This window comes from Mustelus asterias, chromosome 5 (assembly GCF_964213995.1).
Source record: "Mustelus asterias chromosome 5, sMusAst1.hap1.1, whole genome shotgun sequence".
NCBI lineage: Eukaryota > Metazoa > Chordata > Chondrichthyes > Carcharhiniformes > Triakidae > Mustelus > Mustelus asterias.
In genome coordinates this window covers 90,314,770-90,337,905 of record NC_135805.1, presented here as the reverse complement: position 1 = coordinate 90,337,905, position 23,136 = coordinate 90,314,770, and the positions used below count along the sequence as shown (strand labels likewise).

The 23,136-nt window shown below is 46.8% G+C and overlaps 1 protein-coding gene across 5 annotated transcripts in view; it reads right to left on the bottom strand.

Annotated features, from left to right (window-relative positions):
- LOC144493688 (microtubule-associated protein RP/EB family member 3-like) overlaps positions 1–23,136 on the bottom strand; it is a 71,226-nt gene that overhangs the window by 25,084 nt on the left and 23,006 nt on the right. For 2 of the 5 annotated variants that reach the window (XM_078213033.1, XM_078213035.1), the window contains exons 3-4: positions 8,538–8,683; positions 6,317–6,361 (exon numbers count right to left, since the gene is read on the bottom strand). The exons of 1 other annotated variant lie outside the window; for it this stretch is intronic. In XM_078213033.1, the coding sequence (XP_078069159.1) occupies positions 6,317–6,361; positions 8,538–8,683 (191 nt within the window). The remainder of the gene's footprint in view (positions 1–6,316; positions 6,362–8,537; positions 8,684–23,136) is intronic. 2 more of the 5 variants (XM_078213036.1, XM_078213034.1) reach the window with 1 other exon arrangement.

The following is a 23,136-nucleotide window of genomic DNA, read 5'->3' as shown; positions in this document are numbered from 1 at the left end:
TTTCTTCTCCTGCAATGTTCTGAGTTTCTCTATTAGGCTATCCTGCCCTGAAAGTAATGACATGCTGGAGTGCCAGTGATCTGGACGAGATTCTTCATTTGTGAGCCTAAGTGGTGAGTGGCAGTGCACAGTTCAACTGGGCAAGTGGGAGTAAAAAGGTCAAAGGAGGACAAAAGCATATATAAACTCTTCAAACAAAAGTAACTTTTGTCTTGATTTCTATATGGGCTAATTCCAAAAGCCCACTTGAGGTGGAAATCAAATCTTAAACTGAATGATGAGAAGATTTTCTCTCTAATAAATAGTGGATATGTGGAGCCGATGCTAGCAAATGCAAAGTTAATTATTTTTAATGAAAAAAATGGCATCTGGTTAAGTACAGGATTGATGATATGGACTTAAAGAACGGAGATTTACACACGTTATTAAACAAGTTGCTGTTCTAGTCATCCACAGATGACTGGCTTGTTAAACATAACTGGTATGTCTTGGATACAGAACCATAGAAAAGACCACCAGAAGATGATCATTCGATCCATCTTGTCCTCACACTTCTCCATGTTAAAATCCATCTATCACTTTACGAGTAAGAGATATATTCAAAGACTGATCAATTTTGTATTAATTGCAAAGGAAAATGTCAGGGTCACCTCAATCTGAAACAAATATAGATGTGCTCTTTTGTTTGACTTGTATATTTGAATGGTATGGGCATTAATAACTTCAACACCAAATCATTCACCAGGTTTACTTTGAAAGTTCAGGAACTGGGAAGGAAGAACGATGCAGTAGTGACGCAATCTGAAGCTCAACCGCATAAGACAAATACAGATTTTGATTTATCCTTCAATTTTAGTCTCTTGTACTTCCTCACTTCCATTTTCCCACAATTGGAGATTGTGTGGTCAGCAGTATCGGTCCCAACTTCTACAATCTCACCTTAAATCTCTAAATCGCTCTCTTCCTTCAAGGCCCCCTTCATAACCCCCTTCACAACTAAACCTGGTCAATCTGCCTATGATCTCCTTCCTGGACTTGGCATTCATTTTTGCTTGATTACAGTCCTGAGAATTTTTGACATGTTTCTAGGATCAAGGTGCTATATTAATGCAGGTTGTTGTTGCTGTACTATTCTTGGGAATGGCACTTGTACTTGAAGAAGTATCTGCCAGCAAGTTACATTAAAATTTAAAATAATGGTGAAGGCAGCTACAAGGAGTTGCTTTTGAAACAGATTTATTGACTCCAAATCCAAATCCATGTTATATGGAAGTGGACAAATAATGAAAACCAGAAGGTTTAACTGATTAAGATCATGAAATCAAAGTTGAGTGTTCAAATCCCAAACTGAATTCAATAAAAAGAGCTACTTTGCTGGCTAGCACCTGAAAAAAGGCCAAGCAAGCCGTTGGATTGTCCTAAAATTCAAGCTGTTTCAGTACCCAGTACTCCTGGTTGTATTTTCTATGTATGTTTCAAAACATGATTTGAGAATCTATTCTATAATTGGCATCAGTAGTGAGCCGGAAAGCTACTCAGTTGTACAACCAGTACCAAGTCAGAAGGCAGCCCACTACCATCTTTTCTAAGGTAATTAAAATAGCCTCACCAATGTCACCATGTTTTGAAAACAAAAGCTTAAGTTTTAAATATTTACTAAGGAATGAGAATTGTTCTACAAAAAAATACTTTCCATATAGAAGTGCCAGTAAGAGTTCTCAAGAAAAATGAAAACAACACAACTAAGTGGTATTTTGACGTGTTGTTAATATTTCTAGGACTTTAGAATTACCTGACCCGTATCCAATTTATTTTTATTTTTCATTCTTGAGATGTGTTGTTAACAAGACCAGCATGGTCTCGAGAAGATCATGATGAGTCTCCTTTTGAAAGGCAGATGTCAAGACACTTGCACAATACTGTTAAGTAGGGAACACCATGATTTTTGAATCAACAATGAGGAAGGAATGGTGATGTGTCCAAGTTGCAAAGATATGGACTGGAAGGGGAACTTGAAGGTGATAGTGTTCCTGTGCACCAACTGCCCTTGTCTTTCTAGGTGGTGGAGTTTGAAGGTGTTGGTAGGCACTGTCAAAGATGACAACAATGCCACATTGTTGGTTGGAATCTATGAGACAGTTCTTCCAATTTTGGCACCAATTCCCAGACGCTAGTGCGGAAATTCTGCATGGTTCACTTGAGACGTGTCTTTGTCATGTCCGATGCCGAGGTCACAACCAAATGGCCCGTGTAGTTATATTCTTATTTTTCTGCAGCTGCTTGATACAACTGAGTGGCTGCCTAAACCACTTAAGAGGGCATAACAGTCAACCAATTTGGAGCTGGGCTGAAGTCACATATCTGCCGGACAGTTTAAGGACAGCAGATATCCTACCTTTAAGGGCATTACTGAACTTTTATGGTTCTCTGGCAGCTTTCTGGCCACTTTTACTGATAACAGTTTTTATTCCTAGCCTTTTATTGTAGATTTATTTTTAAAATACTGAATTCAAATTCACAAACTTCAATGCGTGATTGGACTTGTATGCCCTGGATGACTCATCCAGTAACATAACCACTATGCTATTGTACCCATGAGGTCCACACCTTAACAAAACAATTCCTTACAGTAATCACTAAATAAATAATTTCAATTTCTGACCACCAGAATTCACCATACCAAGCACAAAATAGTTATTAGTAATACATTAATGTATTGGAATTTTATATTTGAATCGTAATTGAATCAGGTATTCATTCAAAGGTTACAGTAATATCTATTGTAAAAATCCTTTTTGGCTGTTTCAACGTGTACCAAGACAAGCGATCGTTCATCATTTGCACTCGGGTAGTCTCAGTATGGAGTGATTATGATGGTTTGTCGATGACACTAAAAAACCCCAAATTGGCAAACCCAAGTAATTAAAGCTGCTTCTAACCTCAGCCTCAGAGGACAATTGTAACTAATTGCAAATTTCAATCATGTTACAGCTACCTTTAAGAGGTTTTTTTTTGCATCTATAATGCTGGAGTGCAACAGACATACATTAGATAGAAGTACACAAGTAGTTCATTCGGTCCCTTGACCATGTTCTGCCATTCTATTAGATCATGGTTGATGCAAGATGACATATATAATATGCTATACACAAATACGTATATGTATAAATATACTGTCTAGATATACAATATATACATCACACATACACATAAATGGCAATATCTCAGCTAATTGCAAGACAGGAATCCATTTGAGTCATTTAAATGCTTTGAAAAGATAAAGACTGACACTGAAAAGCATTTCTCAATTCTTGAAACAATGCACTATTCCATTGTTATTGGATTGCGCAAAGTAAGGTGACGTACCTCATGAGTTCAATGGAGTTTATCCACCACATACAGATGAATCAGGTCTGTCATCCAATGGGGGAAATCACAGGACTCTGTCCTTTTAACAATGTTCTTCGCAACAGCCATGTGATCTCCCTCACTCCCACACTGTATACAAGTCAGCGATCCCGATTCCCTCCTTAGGTATTTTTGATGGGGGTGGCTGAAAGTAGACCGAGGTGATACAACGAAGGAGAAATTAAACAAAATTAACAATCAACCTCCAAGTACTCCAAATCAGCATGAAGACAGTGGGGAAGGAAGACTGGAGCTCTTTATGTAAAGGATAAAATGCATTTAAAGAATGAGGAAGAACCAATACCAAAGGGAGGTCATCATATTTGCTTCCTCATTTTTATCCTCCAGATATAAACAATTAGATCATGGTAGTAGCAAAAATGGAGAGGGACAGTTCTGTGATTTGACTTAGACCAGCTTAGAGATCAGATGTGGCAAAAGCTGTATTTGCCTTAGCAGATATATCCAAACAGTGTGTTTAGGGACTTCTTGAGGCTCTTCGAAGTAGCTGTTTTATAGCTAGTCTCTCTCAAAATTAATCCATTAAGTCGTCACAGACACAGCAGAATAAACTTCAATTCTGCTTGTAAGTTGCCAAACCAACCAATGTAATATGACAGAGAAACACATTTCATTACTGGCTCACAATACACAGCTTGGAGGCGAATACACTTAAGAGTTACCTCAAAGAAGAATGTAATTATCTAGAATGACAACTTCTTGATCCAATCCATTTTATTTGCAGCAGGTCTTAAAATATTCACAGTGAATGCTGCAATCAACTTCTGAGGAACACAACGGGGCAGAAACTCTGTCGCAGAATGAGAGAAATACATTTCTGAAACAGGTTTTCATAAAACATATGAAGGCCCAAGAATGGCTGAACTTGAATGCCAAAGTACAATGGTTGCAGCACCAAAGTACGTTGTTCAGAAACTTGTCATATGGAAATGAGCGCCCTAAGTCCAGCTATTTCTGGCGCAAGGCATTTGATCTCAAGAGTAAAGAAGCAGACAGAAGTTTAAGGAAATAAAAATCACAAGCTGGTTCTAAATCTCTGTGTAGAGGATAAAATCCATCTAAAGAATGAAGAACCACCGATATTAGTGGTATAAAAACCTCTCATTCACGTGTTCTGAAAACAACATCGACTGCTTTCAGATAGTAAATCCACTTGGGAGATGAGCCTTGCCCCACTCAGAACTACGGCAGGAACTTTCTAAACAGAGAGATGCCATGCAGAAAGGTCAGTATCACAAATACCAAACATGTAGAACGTCTCTAAACAGAGAATGAGATTGACACCTAATTTGTTTAGTACATAACTTGCCTCCTCAGATCTTCAAACAGCTGTGCGCAAATTGAATCCTCAAAATAATTTATATCGCTTGTAGATGGACAAATTTCACTCAATACTTTGAGTGATCATCTGTAAGCCGCAGAGTATTCATATTTAGGCATGGCTTTGCATTCTTTATCTACATGAAGAACATCAGAGATGACTCTGCACGAGATTTTCTTGATTCACAGTTTGTCTCTTCAACTGAGGAAAGTAATCCAAAGCTTTCCATGCCAAGTTTTTGAATCCACAAAAGGATAGAAAAAAATCTTCTGTTTTTCCTATATAGAAATAACTCATCAATAGATCATGGCTTACTGAAGAGCTCAGAATAGATAAGTTGGTATTAGGATAAAACTCAAACAAGATTTACCCTTCAAAACAAGGATCGAAAAATTCTTTGACCTCCAATTTAACAAATTAAAACTGGCTCTCAAAACAGTGAGCATCGAGATACAAAAGCATGCCAGCTAAAATATGACAGAGCAGCATCAGCAGATTGCCTGTGGCTACCAAAGTATCACTGACTGATCAGCTGCCTAAGCCATGGCTGGGATAAAACAAACCTGATACTAACTTGTGAAAACATGCTCACAATGCGAAAAACATTTTTCAAAGTCTTAACAGGAGACAGGTTCTCGTTCAAAGATGTTACAAAACTCCCTCAACACTGGTCTCAGAAAACCAATCAATTGAGTTGGACAGACAATCTCTGTCGCAGAAACTACTTAAAGTAGATTACTCGGGACTAAATATAATGTTCTTCTACATCTTAGTAAGCACCAGAAGTACTTTGTACTCCTAGTTAAGCTGGAATCTCAACTTCAAAATTTCACCATTGAAGCAGAAGTCATTCGTTGGTCCAGAAATCTTTTCCAGTGAGTCGGATTTTCTCAACAAATTGAGTCTTGAAAATAAATTGTCATACTTCTTTCAGGATGCTGCACAGATGAAAGATGGTGGACATGTTGCTTGAAATAATTGATGATAAAATATACTAAATTTAAGTGAAGCAGTAAATGACAAAACTTAAACTTAAGCATTTTATCAGACTGAAGAAGTTTAATAACTTGTTACTGAGGAAAGGGCAATAGTACGATACTGTTACTGCTGCTAAAGAATGAGAAACAGGAGGGAACCTGGATCGAAGTTTTAGATATGCCAAAGTAATAAGGGAGATCTTCCAGCCCCTGGAGGAAGACACGAAGGAATCCTGTGATTTCAGTTGCAAGGTGACAGACCTGATTCATCTGTATATGAAATATATATGATGTAAGAAAAATTAATACTATCTTTATTTTCCAATGGTGTTAAGCCTCGATGAGCCACATGATGCAGGACTTCATAAAACATTAGTTTTATGCTATATCAAAGTTCCTAATTTTAGATTATTTATATAACTTGCTCAGTAGTTCGACATCAGCTGTCCATTATACACACTCAGATTTATAATTGTTCTATCACAAACCCACAAAATCCTGAAAGCTCCCAAGACCAGACAGAAAAAAGAGACTGTCTTTTTTATTCAGTTTGTTAAAGACGTTAGCCTAAGTTCAAGTACTTTCTTACCAGATGAATGACAAAAGGATCTCTGAAGGTACCCAATGTGATTTCCTGAAACACAATAATTTCACTACCTCAAAAAATGCATCTTCAAAGATTTGGAGGGTTGTGATCTCTCCTTTACCACTATTGCATCAAATAGGAAAATAAAACATGCTACGACTCTGTCAGCAAACCAATCCAACCTGAAAGTGTTTCTTCAGCATGGCTGTGATGCAATTGGACTGAAAAATCTTCCTCTAGGATACAATCATCAATCACAGGTAGTACCTTTCGTCAACAACTACATTAATGATTTTTACTGTGCGCTCAGAATTGAAGTAGAAAAATATTTTGCTAATATACTTTAAATGACATGTGTTCCACACATCAGAAATTGGAATTAGAAATTTAGGCTTTCAATGCTTGGTGTGATATTACATACATAGAATTAAAACATTTTTAGTGTGTAATAGTGCAAGCCAATTCTTGGGCACAAATTAACTAACTCACTTGAATAGACAATTGCTCCGGCTTCAACTGTTAAATATTTTAAAGGATAAAAATTTTCCAGAAACATTTTGGAAATAATTTGAAATAATTTTGCTTCAGTGCAACTCATCCAAAATAGCAATTCTTTATACAGATATAAACAGCAATCAAGTCCATATCTAAATTGTCAGACAGTGCATTCAGCTGTGTGGCGTGCAAAGGATTAGTTTCTACCTTTTCAATCTGCAAAATTAAAAACTTGTTTTTCAGGATGCATTAATGGCATTAGTTATTTGTCATTGAACATACACTGTTCGTTAGAATCACATGCATTTAAAGTGTTGGTTAAACAACATTTTTGCCATTAAACAATCTCAACTGTACAAATATTGGGCATTTAGCTACGAGTCTCTTATCGATGCAGTGATTATAACATTAAGGGCGGGATTTTGCAGTCTCACTTGGGCGAGACCAGAAAGTTCCGCCTGAGGTCAACCGAGATTTCTGTTGCGGACCCTCACCCGCTCTGATTCTGGGCGGGTGAGGTGGTAAGAGTTCCGGCCTAAATGTATAACATGCTTGGCCCAAACAGAGTTGAGCTGGCAACTATTGATTGTGGAGGGTTTTATATTCTGTTGGAAGACGGAGCTATGAAAATCAGGAAATGTTATTTACACTAGGCAGGTCAGGTAGTATCCATGGAGAGAACAGACAAATTGACATTTAATACGTGGACATTTAATCAGAACTGGAATATATTACGGATAAGCAACATTTAAAAGGGACAAAAGAAAGAGTGAGGAAACATATTAAATTACAAGATAAATGACCTGTAAATTTCTTGGGTGATAAACAGGAGATGGTTAATTAATAGAACTGATTCAGCTAATAAGACTCAAATCAAATTCAGTCACGAGATGCAGGGTGTGAAAATACCAAAGGAAAGTAGGGATAAGGTAGACAGAGTTTGAAGTATAAAAACTGGCAACAGTCCCATAGACGAAAAAGCCTGGATACAAACTGCCTGCCAGCATGGAACGTCCCCATTCTAAGACCTGTTTATATACTTCTCTCAGGTGTTTGGGTCAGTGGAACCTGCTCTGTTTGATTTGTTTTTTTGCCATTCCATCATCATCTACATCTATCCCCCTCCTCTGGAGCTATTTGCACATTCCTTGTGTCTCACAAATGTCTTTGATTTCTACTATCCCTTCTGCCTTTTCCACTCAAACACTTTACAGATCATAATGTGCCCATATGTTTGCATAAATACTTTTCTCCATTCCCTTTGATCAATTACTCTTAGTGGCTGATCATTTATAATGCCTCCAGTTTTGATGAAAGGTTCACACATGAAATATCAATTTGTCTGATCTCTCCAAAGATTTGCCTGACATGAGTGCTTTGAACATTCTATGTTTGCTTCATACTTGCAGCATCTTAGTTTTGTTTTGTTGAAAATGTTATACATGATCTTATGCTTAGAAATGCTTTCTGTTGTTCATTATTGTTACCTTGCCAAAACATCCTAAGGTTCAATATTGTATCAGCAGAAAATAAGTACCAGAGATTTGTTAACAGGAAATCTTAAAAATGATTTTTGCCTACAAGAACCAATACAGGGTACCCTGTTGCATAAGACTTCGAAGAGGTGATAGCCCAAGACAAAAAACTTGCAACATGTGGCAAGAAGACTAAGCAACTCAAATAATTTATTTAATAAAAAAGTAGTCTTTTTCTAAATTTGAGCACATACTTTATCAACATTCATTTTCTTGAAGGCTGCTTGGAGGATTTTAAAATGTTGAATGTATTCATGCTCCAACTTTGCTTGGAATTTGACTTTCTTTAGAAGGATACAGCCTGGAAAGAGCATATCCATAAACTGACAGTATGCTGTTCCTGTTGAGAAAAAACAGCCATATTTAGTAAGAGCAGAATTAGTTTCAAAAGTCCTTGAGAATTCTAGAATATAGTTAAGGTTCCACAGATTATTTTGAATTGCCACATTTATATTGAATAGTATGAATCATGAATAATGGAATAACCAGAAGCCAATAGACGCCTCAAGTGTAGAAGCTATAGCAAGTTATTTGTACCATCACATGAAATCTCAAATGAAATTATAGTCTTGGCGGAGTTCACAACTCCTGAAGAGTCTGATAGTTTGAGGTATTTTGAATGCCATAGGCACTGGAGAGTTAGTTGATGTGCGATGGACCATCCTGCATGCTTATTAAGTGATACTCCAAAAGTAAATTACTTAAAAGCAACATATAATCCATTACAATACAAATGGTAATGCGTATAATGATTACCCAACCAGAAACCCAGAGGCCTGATCCCATAATCTGGTTGAAGTATATTTAAATTCTACCATGGCAGTTTGAGAATTTGAATTCAGCTTTTTTTTAAAATTCCAGAAATAAAGGGCTGGTATCAGTAAAAGTGATCATGAAGCGGTTGAATTTTTGGAAAAGTTTTGGTTCTGTAACATCCTTTAGGGAAAGAATGCTTCCATCCTTACCTACAAGGCATTTTAATTTCATTTGTATTTTGATTTGGATGCAAGATGTAACCAATTGGGGTATACACCAGCATGTGAAGCTCACTGGATGTTGCGGAGGACATTGGAACAAAAGGAGAATAATTCTGGCCGAAGACATCATCACTGGGGCTTATATTGGACCTTTTAAAAATCAAGAGTTTTAACTGAACAAGGATACACGGACATGTCAGGGCATGTCATTAAGGTAGAGACCCATACTAATCACATACTAGACAAACAACTCTCATAGAGGGTGCCATCTCTGGAGATATGTAAATTGCTTTTTTCCTGCATTATCAAGGTGCAGATATTAATTTATTGCTGATATACACCCAATTCCCCCGACCCTTCTGAGAGCAGGAATTTACCACATGCATGCAGGTGGTGTTGCATAGCCTTGGAGGAATTGATAAGGCAGCAAAACCCAATCTGGTGAACCAATTTACATTAGGGGTCAGGAAAAGTTGTAATGCCACAGCCCCCAAGAACACTGTGGCTGTGGCCAGGGAAGCAAGATGTGGTCTGTCACAAGTCGAGCGCAAGAGTTAGTTAGCAAACTGACCACCTGAGAACTAGCTCCTGTATGCACGTTTTACTAAGCAACTGGTGTTCTAAGTATACACTATTGCTTAGTAGGTCAATAAAGGCTTTACACATAAAATGGAAATTGCATCAAAAGTTTGTTTCTGTCATTGTACAAGCCTTAGAGGGAAGTGAGACCCCCTATTTAAGAGTCTTACACCCAGTGGTGCTTGTAGGTGAGCCAATTCCATACCAACATGGTTGACCCTTAACTGCCTAGCCACACAGTTATATCACATTGCAAATAATATAACAGAAACAAAACAAATAGGAGGAGTGGGCCATTCAGCCCTTGGAGTCTGCTCCACCATTCAATATGATCATGGCTGATCCTCCATCTCAAAACAATACTTCCACTCTCCCCATACCCCTTGACACCCTTGGAGTCTGGAAATCTATTTTCTTCTTAAATGTATTCAGTGACTTGAGCTCCACAGTCTTCCACTGGTTCACCACCCTCTGAGTGAAGAAGTTGTTTCTCCTCATCTCAGTCCTAAATAGTCTACCCCGTATCCTGAGACTGTGACCCTTTGTTCTAGATCCCAGCTATAGGAAACAACATCCCTACATTCAGTCTGTCCAGCTCCTGCCTGAATTTTATACATTTCAATTAGATCCCCTCTCATTCTTCTAAATTCCAGTGAATACAGGCCTCGTCAACCCAATCTCTCCTCATAAGATAACCCTGCCATTCCAGGAATCAGTCGGATGAATCTTCGCTACAGTCCACTATAGCAAGTACATCCTTTCTTAGATATGGAGACCAAAACTACACAAAATACTGCAGGTGTGGTCTCACTATGGCCCTGTACAGAGACAGTCAGATATCCTTGCTCCTGCACTCAAGTCCTCTTGCAATGAAGGCCAACATAACATTTGGCTTCCTAACTGCTTGTTTAACCTGCATGCTTGCTTTCAGTGACAGGTGCACTTGGACACATAGATCCCTTTGTACATCACATTTCCCAATCTATCACCATTTAAATAATACTCTGCTATTCTGTTTCTTCATCCTAAGTGGATAACTTCAATTTATCCATATTATATTGCATCTGTAGCATTCGCTCACTCACTCAACTTGTCTAAATCACCTCGAAGCCTCTCAATATGTTTCTCACCACTTACATTCCCACCAAGTTTTGTATCATCAGCAAACTTGGAAATGTTACATTTGGTTCCCTCATCCAAATCATTTATGTTTATTGTGAATAGTTGGGCCCAAGCACTGATCCCTGCGGGACCCCACTAGTCACCACCTGTCATTTCAAAAAAGACCCATTTATTCCTACTCTTTCCTGTCTGCAAACCAATTTTCCATCCATGTCAATATATTAACCCCAATCGCATGTGCTTTCATTTTATACACTAATCTCTTTTGTGTGACTGTATCAAAGGTTTTCTGAAAATCCAAGCAGCGCATCCAGTGGTTCACCCTTATCTATTCCATTAGTTATATCCTCAAAAAAACTCCAGTAGGTTTGTCAAACAGGATATCCCTTTCATGCATTCATGTTCACTTTGTCAAATCCTGTTGATATTTTCTAAGTGTCCTGTTATCACATCCTTAATAATACACGCTAAAATTTTCCGAATATATCACAGCTTGGTATGGCTCCTGGTCTGATGAAACCGCAAAAAACTACGAAGTGTTGTGAACATAGCCCAGTCCATCACACAAACCAGGCTCCCATCCATCGACTCCGTCTACGTTTCCCACTGCCTCGGAAAAGCAGCCAGCTAATCAAGGACCCCACGCACCTCTTCCACCCTCTTCCGTTGGGAAAAAGATACAAAAGCCTGAGATCACATACCAACCAACTCGAGAACAGCTTCTTCCCTGTTGCCATCAGACTTTTGAATGGACCGACCATATATTAAGCTGATCGTCTCTACACCGTGGCTATGACTGTAACACTACATTCTGCACCCTTTCCTTTCCTTTTCACCTATGTCCTCTACGAATGATACCTGGCATGCACCGGGACAGAAATTCATGCACGACGGAGCTCAATTGTGTGATTGACAGATCATCTTGGATTGGAAAATACCACTCGCATTGCTACTCGCATTGCTACTGCATAGTAGCAGCATGAAGTGGCTTGCTTCACCTGTTAAAAGTTTTGAGATACTTTGTCTTTCCATGGTAATTTTAAGTAGTAGGGGAACTTTTCAAACCCAGTGTGGTAGCCTTTAGCCCATTTGCAAGTTTGCAAGATACACAACGAACAGTGATCTGATCAGCATAGCTACTGTCCCATGTAGTCATAGTACATGCATACTGTAAGTTCCAATGACTGGCAGATCGAATCAAACAACATGTTGCTTCGGCATTAAATGCATTTTCTTTCAATGCCAAATCAGATAGATAGGTCACATGTCATGTCTGGGACATTTTAAAATGCTAAAAGTAGTGTTTTATAGTGAATCATGCTCCAGGAAGCAAAAAATGAGTTGCACCTTGCAAATGTTATAAAAACCAGCTGAAAAGACAGCCCTCTCTGGCCAACACTGATCAATGGGTGTGGGAACAAGAGGCTGCTAACAGAGACAGTTGGTGGACAACCAGAAAAGCAACCTACAAGTTTGAAACAAACAGAACAAAGAACAAAGAACAAAGAATGATACAGCACAGGAACAGGCCCTTCGGCCCTCCAAGCCCAACAAAATTGCTGAAGGAAAGCAGACAATGGAAGCAATCTACTTATAGCAGAGTCCTTCCCAAACCATAAATTTGTGACTGCAGAAAACAAAATGGCCTTTACAGTCACCAACGATCATGTCAATGACCATAGACAAGCCATCCCATGATCTTCAACTCCAAAGCATCTGCCTTTATGATCAGCATATTGTCCAAAATGTATGTTCTGTAATTTCCTGTGTCAATTTTGCTGTACTTTGAAAAACAGGAGCAGCTTTGACTTCAACTTATCTGACAAAATCTTTCTTTGCTCCACTGTTCTTACCTTTTATATTATTTATTACCCTTTTTGCAACCAGTTTTATTTTTAATTTAATTTCTCCAGTCCTCACAATGGAAAATAGCCTGCAGCCTTGTTACTTCTTTCCAGCTCCGCATATTTACCCACAGAACTCCTTATTAGAATTAGGGACGTTCTACTTTTCGTGAGATTTACAATTTTGCCCCAAGTTGCTAAAACTCATTTATAGTACCTATCTTTTCCTTCACGTGCAGTCTTCTCAAAACTTTGATATTTCATCCACTCAGGAATCCAGTAATGCATGCCTGTTAAAGTTATTTGTAATATTACCTCTGAGAATGTACTTGCTGTGACCGAGAACAGCTTCTGGTTTTCTTTTAACATTTTCACTATATTTTAGAATTAATTATTACAAGGCATTTAAAAACACCCAAAGTGACATTGCTGTTTTGCAAGAAGCTTCTAAGTGTTAACATCACATACTACAGTGTAATGATGTGTAGAAATATTTAGCCCTTCGAGCCGACTCCATCATTTAATCAATTCATGGCTGATTTGCACTTAGTTCCATTTATCTGTCTTTGATCCAGATTGTTTGACATCCTAACCTGGCAAAACTATTGATCTTAATCTTGAAATTTCAACTGATCTTGATCCATAGCCTTTTGGGAAAGATAGAGTTCCAGATTTTCACTCGCTTTTGTGAAAGTGATCCCTGATCTGGCTCATGAATCAACAAACATTGATTTTAAGACTGTTCTGGGTTCCCTCACCAGATAAATATTTTCAATCTATCTACTCTTACAAATCCATTTATCAATTTGAACATGTCAATTAGTTCACCCCTTAAATTTCTAAACTGAAGTAAATACAAATGAGTTGATGAACCTGCCCTCAGAATTTAACCATTTAAAGCTCAGCATTATTCTGTAATTGCCATACAACTGCTTATCTGTGAAGGTCCGAGTGGAACTCTGCAGCGTATCTTTGGGGTACCCCACCAATCCAATGCTGGGGAGCTCGTACAATACAATCCGTGGGGTTTTTTTTGCCAAAGAACATGGACAATCACAACAGTGACCAACTCAAAGGATCGCACAAAAAGATTTCACATTGTAAGACGTTTGTTTACTGTAGCACACTAAAATCAACAGACTAAACATTACTTAGTAGGCAATTAAACATTAAGGAAAAATGTATTCCTTATCATCTTAGCACAACTGAAAACCCAATGCCATGTTTATACTTTACACCACAGTCTCAGCTGAAGTTTGTTTTTTTATTCACATACCGCAAGTGGGTGCTGCAGGCTTGGCCAGCAATTATTGCCCATCCCTAGTTGCCCTTGAGAAGGTGGTGATGAGCTGCCTTCTTGAACCACTACAGTCCCTGAGGTGTAGGTACACCCGCAGTGCTGTTAAGGATTTTGATCCAGTGACAGTGAAGGAAGCGAAGACAATGAAGGTTCCCTCCAAGTCACTCATCATCCTGACTTGAAAATATATCGTGGTAGTGTTCCCAGGTATCTGCTACTCTTGTCCTTCCAGATGGTAGTGGCCGTAGGTTTGGAAGGTGCTCTTCTAAGGAGCCTCAGTGAGTACCTTGGTGAGCATTGCATCTTGCGGATTGTACAGAAAGCTGCCACTTCGCCGGTGGTGGAGGGATTGAATGTTTGTGGAAAGGGTAACAATCAAGCGGGCTGTTTTGTCCTAAATGGTATCAAGCTTCTTAAGTGTTGTTGGAGCTGCACTCATCCAGGCAACTGGAGAGGATTTCATTACACTCCCGACTTGTGCCCTGTAGATGGTGGACATGTACTTGGGTATAAAAATGTCGAGTTCCTCCTGATTTTAGCAGGATCTCTTTTCCCAGTCCTGCCAGGGTGAATCCTCTCATTCAATCTTCTGAGCATAATCGAATTGGCTTCCTCTGGTGATTCCTTGGTTTTTAACTCTCTATAATCTTTGTTTCCTTAAACAGAGATTCCATCTCTCTGCGACTGGATCCTGAACTTCCTAATTCTCAGACCACAATCAGTAAGGATAGGCAACAACACCTCCTCCACGATCATCCTCAACACCGGTGCCCCACAAGGCTGTGTTCTCAGCCCCCTACTATACTCCTTATACACCTTTGACTGTGCGGCCCAATTCCCCTCCAATTCGATTTTCAAGTTTGCTGACAACGCCACCGTAGTGGGTCGGATCTCAGACAATGAGGAGACAGAGTACAGGAATGAGATAGAGAATCTGGCAAACTGGTGCAGCAACAATAATCTCTCCCTCAATGTCAACAAAATGAAGGAGAGTGTCATCGACTTCAGGAGGCGTAAAGGAGAACATGCCCCTGTCTACATCAATGGGGACGAAGTAGAAAGGGTCGAGAGCTTCAAGTTTTTAGGTGTCCAGATCACCAACAACCTGTCCTGATCCCCCCATGCCGACACTATAGTTAAGAAAGTCCATCAACGCCTTTACTTTCTCAGAAGACTAAGGAAATTTGGCATGTCAGCTACAACTCTCACCAACTTTTACAGATGCACCATAGAAAACATTTTTTCTGGTTGTACCATAGCTTGGTATGTCTGCTGCTCTGCCCAAGACTGCAAGGAACTACAAATGTAATGTAACTACAAACGTGAATGTAGCCCAATCCATCACGCAAACTAGCCTCCCATCCAATGACTCTGTCTACACTTCCCGCTGCCTCGGCAAAGCAGCCAGCATAATTAAGGACCGCACGCACCCCGGACATTGTCTCTTCCACCTTCTTCCTTCGGGAAAAAGATACAAAAATCTGAGGTCACGTACCAACCAATGCAAGAACAGCTTCTTCCCTGCTGCTGTCAGACTTTTGAATGGACTTACCTTGCATTAAGTTGATCTTTCTCCACAGTCTAGCTATGACTGTAACACTACATTCTGCACTCTCTCATTTCCTTCTCTATGAATGGTATGTTTTGTCTGTATAGCATGCAAGAGACAATACTTTTCACTGTATGGTAATACACGTGACAATAAATCAAATCAAATCAAATCCTCATCAACACTCTGCTTGACAATTAACCCAAAAGCAGTCCTTTTCTTCCATCTGGATAGCAGCACTGGCTTTCTGTCTTCTTCCCCAGATCTTTTGTTCTGTCTACCTCTGAGAGTCTGAGGCTTTGGGCAACAGCACGGCTTGCTGCCTTTCCCTTTATGTCAAGGTGTTAAAGCTTTGCACAATAGTGTTAATAAGTTTCAATTTGGCTTTTATAACAAGCAGGTTACATGGGTGTCATACCAGGCAGGCTCATTATAAGGTTACATGGGCATGTCTCTAGGCAGATCCGTATGTGGTCCCTTCCCTGTTCAAGCTACTCCATTTTACTCTGAATTAAAAGAGACAATTTAAAACATTGCCATCATATCAAGTCCAGCATTCATAACTACATTCATTCAGCTGATTGGTGTACAGGTTGAAAGGTTGTTCACTGAGCAACACTATTTGAGGTAACCTGCCCATCAGAGAACATTCCTTTTACCCCTCTTGTCTTTTACCTGTCAACCAATTACCGCTCTGTTACCAGAGTACGTCCAATTTTGTGCATTCTATTTTTGTTAATAATCTCCGATGCAGAATCTTATCAATACCTCCTGAAATTCCATATAGACAATATCCATAAACATTTTCATGTCCATCATGTTGGCAATCTCTACAAAAACAATTCAACTGGATTAAAGTGCGGCCTCACTAAGGTTCTATAAAGCGTCAACATGACTTGCCAATTTTTAAACTCAATACCCCGGCCGATGAAGGCAAGCATGCCGTATGCCTTCTTGACTACCTTCTCCACATGCATTGCCACTTTCAGTGACCTGAGTACCTGTACACCCAGATCCCTTTGCCTATCAATACTCCTAAGGGTTCTGCCATTTACTATATATTTCCTATCTGTATTAGACCTTCCAAAATGCATTACCTCACATTTGTCCAGATTAAACTCCATCTGCCATCTCTCCGCCCAAGTCTCCAACTGATCTATATCCTGCTGTATCCTCTGATGGTCCTCATCGCTATCTCCAAATCCACCAACCTTTGTGTCGTCCGCAAACTTACTAATCAATCCAGTTACATTTTCCTCCAAGTCGTTTATATATATTACAAACAGCAAAGGTCCCAGCACTGGTCCCTGAGGAACACCACTTGTCACAGCCCTCCATTCAGAAACGCACCCTTCCACTGCTACCCTCTGTCTTCTTTGACCGAGCCAATTTTGTATCCACCTTGCCAGCTCACCTCTGATCCCATGTGACTTCACCTTCTGCACCAGTCTGCCATGAGGGTCCTTGTCAAAGGCCTTACTGAAATCCATGTCGACAACATCCACTGCCCTACCCTCATCAATCATCTTCGTCACTTCCTCGAAAAACTCGATCAAGTTCGTGAGACACGACCTCCCCTTCACAAAACCATGTTGCCTCTCACTAATATGTCCACTTATTTCCAAGTGGGAATAAATCCTGTCTCGAAGAATCCTCTCCAATAATTTCCCTACCACTGATGTAAGACTCACCGGCCTGTAATTACCTGGATTATTCTTGCTACCCTTCTTAAACAAAGGAACAATATTGGCTATTCTCCAATCCTCTGGGACCTCCCCTGTAGCCAGTGAGGATACAAAGATTTCTCTCACTTCTCTTATGCTTTTTAATCAGCTCAAACTTGTCCTAGTGCTCAGTCACTCTGCCTTTGATAATAAATTCTAGCAATTTCTCCAAAACTAACGCTAACTGACAAGTCCGTAGTTTTCTGGTTTCTCCTTCCCTATCTTCTTAAACAATGGAGTGACATTCTTAATATTCCAATCCAAGGATAAAAACTTTGCCGTATGCTACTGCCTGGCTAGATAAAGACTACCAGATGATGCTCAGGTACACTCTGTAACATGTTGTCACTACCTTGCTAGTCAACATTCTTTACTTTTAAAAGCTCTTTTTTGATGATCAAGTTGCATGATGGCACATCATCCATTTTGTGCACACTGAGTGGACATCAAGAACTTTGAAATCACCTATAACATAATTAAACAGAATTCTATTGTTGTAGCCGCAAGCCAGAAAAGAATAATTCTTGCATGACGGAGAAATTTGAAATGAATGGACATTTGTGGTGTGATTCATACTTAAGTTGAACTTTACCTCAAGTGGTAGAGCCAACAAGAGGGTGAAGGATTTACGTCCATATCCTCCAATATGACTTTTCCAGCAGGTACTGGGTGAGTGGAATGGTCTGTTTTTGTGCTGCATATTCAAGGTGAAATGCATTCAGACTGACCAAATGCATATTAAATAGATTTCCTATAGCAAAGGATAGAGACAAAAATTGAGTGGCCTGGTAACCATCGTACATTTTCCTGCACGACACAGTCACCATGACCGTTGTCATTTGCCATTTTCTATCATCAGGTTGAAGATCAGGTGAAACCACCATTTCTTAATTTATTGCAGTGCCTGAACAGTTGAGCGGTGAGTCCAGGTGTTGCTTAGTACCAGACTTCAGATCTTCGGATTGGAGCTATTACAACGTACTGAGGGGGAAAATTAAGATCCAGATCTTGTAATGCAGAGATCTCAAGGTCCAAGACTGAGAGTCCATAGTAAAAGCAAAGTATATTTAGACACACTGCTAGGATAATTCAATATGAAACCCAGAGTACCCAAGTCCTCATACAAGATCTTGGTCAGGCCCACATCTGGAATAATGTATAAAATTCTTGTCTGCCCTCAAGGCCCAGGAAAAAGCTCTTCATTCTTCCTGAATAATATTCTCAGAGGATTATCTCTACCCCAATTGAGAGGGGGCAGGGAGGGAGGGTGGGGGGCAGGAGGGAGGGCGGGCGGGGTGGGGGCCGGGGAGGGAGGGAGGGAGGGCGGGGTGGGGGGCAGGGAGGGAGGTAGGGCGGGGTGGGGGGCAGGGAGAGAGGGCAGGAAGGGGGGCGGGGGGCGGAGGGGGAGGGGCGGAGGGGGAGGGGCGGAGGGGGAGGGGCGGAGGGGGAGGGGCGGAGGGGGAGGGCGGAGGGGGAGGGGCGGAGGGGGAGGGGCGGAGGGGGAGGGGCGGAGGGGGAGGGGCGGAGGGGGAGGGCGGAGGGGGAGGGGCGGAGGGGGAGGGGCGGAGGGGGAGGGGCGGAGGGGGAGGGGCGGAGGGGGAGGGGCGGGAGGGGGAGGGGCGGAGGGGGAGGGGCGGAGGGGGAGGGGCGGAGGGGGAGGGGCGGAGGGGGAGGGGCGGAGGGGGAGGGGCGGAGGGGGAGGGGCGGAGGGGGAGGGGGCGGAGGGGGAGGGGCGGAGGGGGAGGGGCGGAGGGGGAGGGGCGGAGGGGGAGGGGCGGAGGGGGAGGGGCGGAGGGGGAGGGGCGGAGGGGGAGGGGGGGAGGGGGAGGGGGGGAGGGGGGGAGGGGGGGAGGGGCGGAGGGGGAGGGGCGGAGGGGCGGAGGGGGAGACGGGGAGACGGAGGGGGAGACGGGGAGACGGAGGGGGAGACGGAGGGGGAGACGGAGGGGGAGACGGAGGGGGAGACGGAGGGGGAGACGGAGGGGGAGACGGAGGGGGAGACGGAGGGGGAGACGGAGGGGGAGACGGAGGGGGAGACGGAGGGGGAGACGGAGGGGGAGACGGAGGGGGAGACGGAGGGGGAGACGGAGGGGGAGACGGAGGGGGAGACGGAGGGGGAGACGGAGGGGGAGACGGAGGGGGAGACGGAGGGGGAGACGGAGGGGGAGACGGAGGGGGAGACGGAGGGGGAGACGGAGGGGGAGAGGGGGAGACGGAGGGGGAGAGGGGGAGACGGAGGGGGAGAGGGGGAGACGGAGGGGGAGAGGGGGAGACGGAGGGGGAGAGGGGGAGACGGAGGGGGAGAGGGGGAGACGGAGGGGGAGAGGGGGAGACGGAGGGGGAGAGGGGGAGACGGAGGGGGAGACGGAGGGGGAGACGGAGACGGGGGGACGGAGACGGGGGGACGGAGACGGGGGGACGGGGACGGGGGGACGGGGACGGGGGGACGGGGACGGGGGGACGGGGACGGGGGGACGGGGACGGGGGACGGGGACGGGGGACGGAGACGGGGGGGACGGAGACGGGGGGGACGGAGACGGGGGGGACGGAGACGGGGGGGACGGAGACGGGGGACGGAGACGGGGGACGGAGACGGGGGGACGGAGACGGGGGACGGAGACGGGGGGACGGAGACGGGGGGACGGAGACGGGGGGACGGAGACGGGGGGACGGAGACGGGGGGACGGAGACGGGGGGACGGAGACGGGGGGACGGAGACGGGGGGACGGAGACGGGGGGACGGAGACGGGGGGACGGAGACGGGGGACGGAGACGGGGGGACGGAGACGGGGGGACGGAGACGGGGGACGGAGACGGGGGGACGGAGACGGGGGGACGGAGACGGGGGGACGGAGACGGGGGGACGGAGACGGGGGGACGGAGACGGGGGGACGGAGACGGGGGGACGGAGACGGGGGGACGGAGACGGGGGGACGGAGACGGGGGGACGGAGACGGGGGGACGGAGACGGGGGACGGAGACGGGGGGACGGAGACGGGGGGACGGAGACGGGGGGACGGAGACGGGGGGACGGAGACGGGGGGACGGAGACGGGGGGACGGAGACGGGGGGACGGAGACGGGGGGACGGAGACGGGGGGACGGAGACGGGGGGACGGAGACGGGGGGACGGAGACGGGGGGACGGAGACGGGGGGACGGAGACGGGGGGACGGAGACGGGGGGACGGAGACGGGGGGACGGAGACGGGGGGACGGAGACGGGGGGACGGAGACGGGGGGACGGAGACGGGGGACGAGACGGGGGGACGGAGACGGGGGGGACGGAGACGGGGGGACGGAGACGGGGGACGGAGACGGGGGGACGGAGACGGGGGGACGGAGACGGGGGGACGGAGACGGGGGACGGAGACGGGGGGACGGAGACGGGGGGACGGAGACGGGGGGACGGAGACGGGGGGACGGAGACGGGGGGACGGAGACGGGGGGACGGAGACGGGGGGACGGAGACGGGGGGACGGAGACGGGGGGACGGAGACGGGGGGACGGAGACGGGGGGACGGAGACGGGGGGACGGAGACGGGGGGACGGAGACGGGGGGACGGAGACGGGGGGACGGAGACGGGGGGACGGAGACGGGGGGACGGAGACGGGGGGACGGAGACGGGGGGACGGAGACGGGGGACGGAGACGGGGGGACGGAGACGGGGGGACGGAGACGGGGGGACGGAGACGGGGGGACGGAGACGGGGGGACGGAGACGGGGGGACGGAGACGGGGGGACGGAGACGGGGGGACGGAGACGGGGGGACGGAGACGGGGGGACGGAGACGGGGGGACGGAGACGGGGGACGGAGACGGGGGGACGGAGACGGGGGGACGGAGACGGGGGGACGGAGACGGGGGGACGGAGACGGGGGGACGGAGACGGGGGGACGGAGACGGGGGACGGAGACGGGGGGACGGAGACGGGGGGACGGAGACGGGGGGACGGAGACGGGGGGACGGAGACGGGGGGACGGAGACGGGGGGACGGAGACGGGGGGACGGAGACGGGGGGACGGAGACGGGGGACGGAGACGGGGGGACGGAGACGGGGGGACGGAGACGGGGGGACGGGGACGGAGACGGGGGGACGGAGACGGGGGGACGGAGACGGGGGGACGGGGACGGAGACGGGGGGACGGAGACGGGGGGACGGAGACGGGGGGACGGAGACGGGGGGACGGAGACGGGGGGACGGAGACGGGGGGACGGAGACGGGGGGACGGAGACGGGGGGACGGAGACGGGGGGACGGAGACGGGGGGACGGAGACGGGGGGACGGAGAGGGAGGGACGGAGACGGGGAGACGGAGGGGGAGACGGGGGGGGAGACGGAGGGGGAGACGGGGGGGAGACGGAGGGGGAGACGGGGAGACGGAGGGGGAGACGGGGAGACGGAGGGGGAGACGGGGAGACGGAGGGGGAGACGGGGAGACGGAGGGGGAGACGGAGGGGGAGACGGGGAGACGGAGGGGGAGACGGGGAGACGGAGGGGGAGACGGGGAGACGGAGGGGGAGACGGGGAGACGGAGGGGGAGACGGGGAGACGGAGGGGGAGACGGGGAGACGGAGGGGGAGACGGGGAGACGGAGGGGGAGACGGAGGGGGAGACGGGGAGACGGAGGGGGAGACGGGGAGACGGAGGGGGAGACGGAGGGGGAGACGGGGAGACGGAGGGGGAGACGGGGAGACGGGGAGACGGAGGGGGAGACGGGGAGACGGGGAGACGGAGGGGGAGACGGGGAGACGGAGGGGAGACGGGGAGACGGAGGGGGAGACGGAGGGGGAGACGGAGGGGGAGACGGGGAGACGGAGGGGGAGACGGAGGGGGAGACGGGGAGACGGAGGGGGAGACGGGGAGACGGAGGGGGAGACGGGGAGACGGAGGGGGAGACGGGGAGACGGAGGGGGAGACGGGGAGACGGAGGGGGAGACGGGGAGACGGAGGGGGAGACGGGGAGACGGAGGGGGAGACGGGGAGACGGAGGGGAGACGGGAGACGGAGGGGGAGACGGGGAGACGGAGGGGGAGACGGGGAGACGGAGGGGGAGACGGGGAGACGGAGGGGGAGACGGGAGACGGAGGGGGAGACGGGGAGACGGAGGGGGAGACGGGGAGACGGAGGGGAGACGGGGAGACGGAGGGGGAGACGGGGAGACGGAGGGGGAGACGGGGAGACGGAGGGGAGACGGGGAGACGGAGGGGGAGACGGGGAGACGGAGGGGGAGACGGGGAGACGGAGGGGGAGACGGGGAGACGGAGGGGGAGACGGGGAGACGGAGGGGGAGACGGGGAGACGGAGGGGGAGACGGGAGACGGAGGGGGAGACGGGGAGACGGAGGGGGAGACGGGGGGACGGAGACGGGGGGACGGAGACGGGGGACGGAGACGGGGGGACGGAGACGGGGGGACGGAGACGGGGGGACGGAGACGGGGGGACGGAGACGGGGGGACGGAGACGGGGGGACGGAGACGGGGGGACGGAGACGGGGGGACGGAGACGGGGGGACGGAGACGGGGGACGGAGACGGGGGGACGGAGACGGGGGGACGGAGACGGGGGGACGGAGACGGGGGGACGGAGACGGGGGGACGGAGACGGGGGGACGGAGACGGGGGGACGGAGACGGGGGGACGGAGACGGGGGGACGGAGACGGGGGGACGGAGACGGGGGGACGGAGACGGGGGGACGGAGA